The 5,029-nt window shown below is 52.0% G+C and overlaps 1 protein-coding gene across 1 annotated transcript; it reads right to left on the bottom strand.

Moving 5' to 3' along the window:
- Window positions 1–706: 706 nt before the first annotated feature.
- On the bottom strand, window positions 707–4,680 carry SoxN (SRY-box transcription factor soxNeuro). Its single transcript, XM_017911366.1, has 2 exons — window positions 2,736–4,680; window positions 707–821 (listed from the first exon to the last, which is right to left on the bottom strand). Exons 1-2 carry the CDS (start codon window positions 4,106–4,108, stop codon window positions 812–814), a joined length of 1,383 nt encoding a protein of 460 aa, XP_017766855.1. The 5' UTR covers window positions 4,109–4,680; the 3' UTR covers window positions 707–811.
- Between the last annotated feature and the right edge of the window lie 349 nt (window positions 4,681–5,029).

The raw sequence follows: 5,029 nt of genomic DNA, 5'->3' as shown, positions 1-5,029 counted from the left end.
CGGGGATCGGGAAACGAAAACGCTTGTCGTCGATTCGCGATCCAATTTTCTTATTTCCCTCTTTTTTCCCCCTCTCTTTCTCCGCACCTGCTCCTTCGCGGAAACGCGTTTTCGTGCCGCCACGTCGACGGAAAAAAGGAACGCCGTTCAACGAGACGAGAGGAAAAGCGTGTGTGGGGGCCGCAGAAGCGCAAATTCGTCGCAAGCTTGGGGAAACAACCGCAAGTTCTCGCGCACCGATCGCGGAGAACGCGCAATTTCGCCGATGATTTCTCCTCCGTCAGAATCACGATCGACGTTAGCACACGATTATCGCGTTTTCCCCTTCGTCGATTCCTCCTTTTCGTGTACCTGATTTTGCTCGTGTTCCTAGGATCCTTGCTGCGTCTCAAACGAAACATGACGACGAACTCTTGACGTTCGGATTGCGAGTCTCGCCGGAGACAAAAGCGTTTCTTTCTCGATTAATTTTCTTTTCTCTTCGTTTCTATTACTATCGATATTATTATTAGTGTTATTACTATTTCATTTTTTTTTTTTTTTTTTTGCCCCTCGTTTGTCCATGAAATTTTCTCCCGAGGTTGCGAGAAATCGTTTGCGATTCCGTCTCGGCCCCCACCGGTCTCCGTGCTTTTCCGTGCGCGATAGTTTCGCTCACTCTCGCACTCGTTCCTTCTCTTTTCCTTTCTTTCTCGTTTAATTATCGTTTTTTTTTTTTTTTTTTTTCCGTTTCTCTCGCTCGTACTCTCTTTCGCCGTCACATTTTCAAGGGAGTCCCAACGCGTACAGCCGTCCATCCAAGCTTGTCACTCTAAGCTATCCTACGAGGTTATTTATTTTACGTTAGGTATCGGGGCTAATTGCAATTTCAGTGTTTATTTTATTCGGACAGGATGAGTCAGAAGAAACTCTCGCGATGGCCAGATTCTCTCGTTTCTCCGAGACTATCCGAGTCCCCAGGCTCGAGTGAAGACTTGTGAGTCCTCGATCGACGATGTTCCTCGACGAAACGACGAGTCGAAAGAGCAAAACGCATGGAAGAACTCGAGAAACGGCGCGGCAACGATCGGTGTTGTATCGGTGATCGAAAGCGAGGAAAAACGGCCGACGAGGTTTTCTTGACTCAACCCGCAGACTCGACACGTTTAAACTCGACATTTGTATCCGGGACGACCGGCGAGAAATAAATCTCGAGTTTAAATCGCTCGAAATTCCCTACGTTCTGGACCCTAGAGCAGATGATCGCGGCGCGGATCGAGATGGGAGATTGAAAACGAAAGAAAGAAGATGTACACGTACATATAATATACACATAATAAAAGAAAGTATGCGTACGAAAGAAAGACGAAGATTTGATCGACCAAGAGACACTCGAATCGTGCAAGGTATATAGGTGAAAAGAGGAAGAGAGAAAGAGAAGACAGGAGGCGGAAACAAAGCTGAACAATCGCTTTGCATCGTGCTCTTACCACGTCGAACGAGTTTCTCTGTTTACCTACCGCGTCGGTCGAGCATCGTCGGAAGGACTCGTATCGTAAATCTTTCCAAATATCGTTAGTTTCGCGCCCAACCCTGTCGCGCGACGAATTAATCGCGTGGATCGTCGGCGCGATGGAGCGAACGCGACCCAATGTTTCCGAACGTTCTATCCGTGCGACAGTTTTAAATGATCACGAACGTGATGGTTCTTCCAACCAGTCGGAGGTAGAAAGACACGACGTCGAGGAAGAAGAAGAAAAACGACAACGCCCTTCCTTGTGCCTCGTTAATTTATCGAGCAAATTAACGATCGAATTTCCCCCGCTGCGATAAGAAGGAGGAGCTTCGATCGGTCTAAATCGATATTCTCGATTGCGATCGACGGAATGCGACGACGATAATTCCTCGGCTACCGATCGAATCACGCGCTTCACCCGATACACGCAGCTCGATCGAGGGTGCCTCGCGTGATCTTGTTACGTAAAGATCTGCCCGCCGTTATTCTCCATTACCTCTCAAACTACGGTGCAGGGCTAGAGGTTTGCCCGATGACGTTGGTAGTAATTGTTACGTATTGAGGATTGATCATTAGGGTCCAGAAGTGGAAATGTCGTGGCGATGATGTTAGTATGCGAATGCAGGGCGCAAGATTTGCAAATGGAAAGCGCGGTGAATTGCTTTATTAAGGGTGGCCGAGCGGGACACGATCGATTCGGTTCAAGATCTGCAACGAATCGTTCGTGACCGGCTACGTCACGTTCGAGTTTGAACCCTCTGAAACGGCGTTAAATATCCCGGTGATGGTGGAACATTTGGTACAGCGCGTTTGGAGAAGCGCGTTACGCGCCGTGGAAAACTCGAACGTGGGATCAAGCTACAATACCAGTACGGGAAGGATAAACCCGGTTGTCTGTTTCGCGCTGGCTAATTACCGCGAAACCGAGCGTTTCGTGAGAGTAAAATTGGCGCGCGCGGGCGCGTAAGATCGAGGACGGACATAGCTAGCGGAAGAACGGATTCGTAACGCGATCGAGGTTTATCCTGCCCTGCGAGGGTAAAGGGAATCGAGTGGGATCGAAGCCTTGCTCGATTGTGCGAAATTTCACGCAGGGCCCAGTCTATAGTGACATAGTCTAGGTTACTGCTGGCGTAATCGGGAGGAGGCGAAACTAGGCGGATCGAGCAAGACACCGACGAAAGGTTGTTTAAATCTACGCCCATAAGCAGGCAAGATAATAATGAAAAGTTGAGCTTACATATGAGTGAGAGGCGGAATGGCAGAGTGATGCTGCGCAAGCGGATCCGGCGACGGTCCAGGCGAATAGACACCGGCGCCGTGTTGCACGACTCCCTGCTCGACACCCTGGGGCAAATACATCGAGATCATCTGTCTGAGATCACCTTGCGTCTGCTGCGTCTGTTGCTGGCCCATGTACTCTCGTTTCACGACCTGGCCACCGGCCGCGCCCGTCGACGACGCGCCCGTTGGCGTCGGTGTGTGAATTCCACCGCTCGCCGGACTCGTAGGCTCCGATTTTATGCTGCTACCGCTGGGACTATGACTCGACATCTGAGATCCGGGTTGCGCTTGATGGTAGGGTGACGGTGAGCCACCGGGCACAGTGGTGCTGCCGTAACCACCGTAACCATTCATGTAGCTGTTTATGGGGCTCGGACTGCCACCGCCCATGTGGTGGCCCATGTCGTACCTCGGATAGCCGGCCGCTGAGGCCGCGGCTGCCGCTGCTGCACCACCCATGTGACTGCCGTACGCAACGTGTTGCTGATACGCCGTCGGGTCGTGCATCATGTAACCGTTAGGCATGTAACCGTTTGGCATTTGGTAAACGTCTCGCGATAATTGCGCCTGCTGTGGTCCACCGGTAGCACCGACCTGCCGCTGATCCACACCCAACATCCCGCCAACTCCGGCCACACCGCCACCCAAAGGGAATTTGTCCTTCTTCAACAGGGTTTTTGTCTTGCGTCGCGGCCTGTACTTGTAGTCGGGATGTTCCTTCATGTGAACGGCGCGCAATCGTTTCGCTTCGTCGATGAACGGACGTTTCTCCGTTTCGCTCAGCAACTTCCATTCGGCTCCCAGTCGTTTCGAGATCTCCGAGTTGTGCATCTTCGGGTTCTCCTGCGCCATCTTGCGCCGTTGCCCGCGGGACCAAACCATGAACGCGTTCATCGGCCTCTTCACTCGGTCGATGTTGTTGTTCTTGCTGGTATTGTTGTTGTTGTTCGGCGGTTGGTGATGCTGCTGTGGTTGCGGTTGCTGTTGCTGTTGCTGGTGCGGATGATGCTGTTGCTGTTGTTGCGCGGCGCTCTGCTGCGCCAGCGAGTGCATGCTCTGCTGTTGCTGCTGCTGCTGTTGTTGCTGCTGCGCGGCCTGCATCGACGCGTAATGATGCTGCGGCGTCTGATGATGATGCTGCAGGCCCAGGCTCAGACCTCCGGTACTCGGAGGACTTCCGGACAGGGCTGGACTGTGTACTATCGAGCCGAGGCTACCATACGGCGAAACTCCCGTATGGTGGCCCATCGGCGATACACCCTGATGCGGGTGTGGTGGCATCTGACCGTGCAGGCTGCCGCCTTTCAGGTCCGTCTCCATCGTGAGCATGTCTTCCTCCCTGTGGCCGTACAGTTTGCCGCCCTTTCCTGGTACCTCTCGACGTCAAGAAATTCGACGAAACGCCGAGAAGGATTCGTGTACACGGTTTAACGGTTATTTTCGCGTCGAATCTCACCCGCTCTCAACCACCTTGCGCCAACGATTCCGCGCTCGCTGTATAACCCGCGAACACTACGCAACGACGGCTTTGCTTCTTCTATTTTCTCTTCTACAGCGTGACAACATGGAAGCCGATTCTCCCGATCTCTCTTCCAGCATACGAGATTCCTTTCCTTCCTTTCGATTACCGCACCACTTGTTGGAATTGCGCGTGGCAACACAACAACCACCGGCACTCGCTCACTCGAAGTCGCGATCAGTCACTCGATTAATACGTAAAGTTTATCTTCCGTTACGGTTCGTCCTAATTTTTTCGATTAATTCGACCTCGGCAGAGTCGACCGGATATAAATCCTCGTTTTATCACGTTTGCTCACTCGGAGAATCTGCACACAGACGATACGAACGTCAGTCAATCGAGCACAAGATCACCGTGCACCGTTCGTTTATCGAATTCACGCTTCGACATTCCTACACGGGATCGGCGAAGATCGGTAGCGATGACGATTGTGGTGGTGATGGTGATGGTGGTGGTGGTGGTGGTGGTGGTGGTGGTGGTGGTGTTGATGGTAGTGGTAGTGGTAGTAGTAGTAGTAGTAGTAGTAGTAGGTACCGGTAGTATAGTGGTTGTGTAGTAACAGTAGCAGTGTCTCTCTCCGTGGCGTCACACCGACAACGAAGCGTGTGTTTAGTAATCACGAAAAGTCACCGTGGCCTTGTCCGTTGGTCACCGTACACTCGACTCTCTTCATATCAACACAACGTACCAACCCCCGCGTACTCCTCGTGTTCGATTCGCTTCTGCCGTTT

The sequence above is a fragment of the Eufriesea mexicana genome, unplaced genomic scaffold (genome assembly GCF_001483705.2).
Source record: "Eufriesea mexicana isolate 0111107269 unplaced genomic scaffold, ASM148370v2 scaffold124, whole genome shotgun sequence".
In the NCBI taxonomy this organism is placed as follows: Eukaryota; Metazoa; Arthropoda; class Insecta; order Hymenoptera; family Apidae; genus Eufriesea; species Eufriesea mexicana.
The sequence above is the reverse complement of the archived record's forward strand: the minus strand, read 5'-3'. Positions and strand labels throughout refer to the sequence as shown.

What these genes read in the sequence shown, in the direction of transcription:
- SoxN (XM_017911366.1), bottom strand. Translation starts at nt 4,108, where the DNA reads ATGCTCACGATGGAGACGGACCTGAAAGGCGGCAGCCTGCACGGTCAG.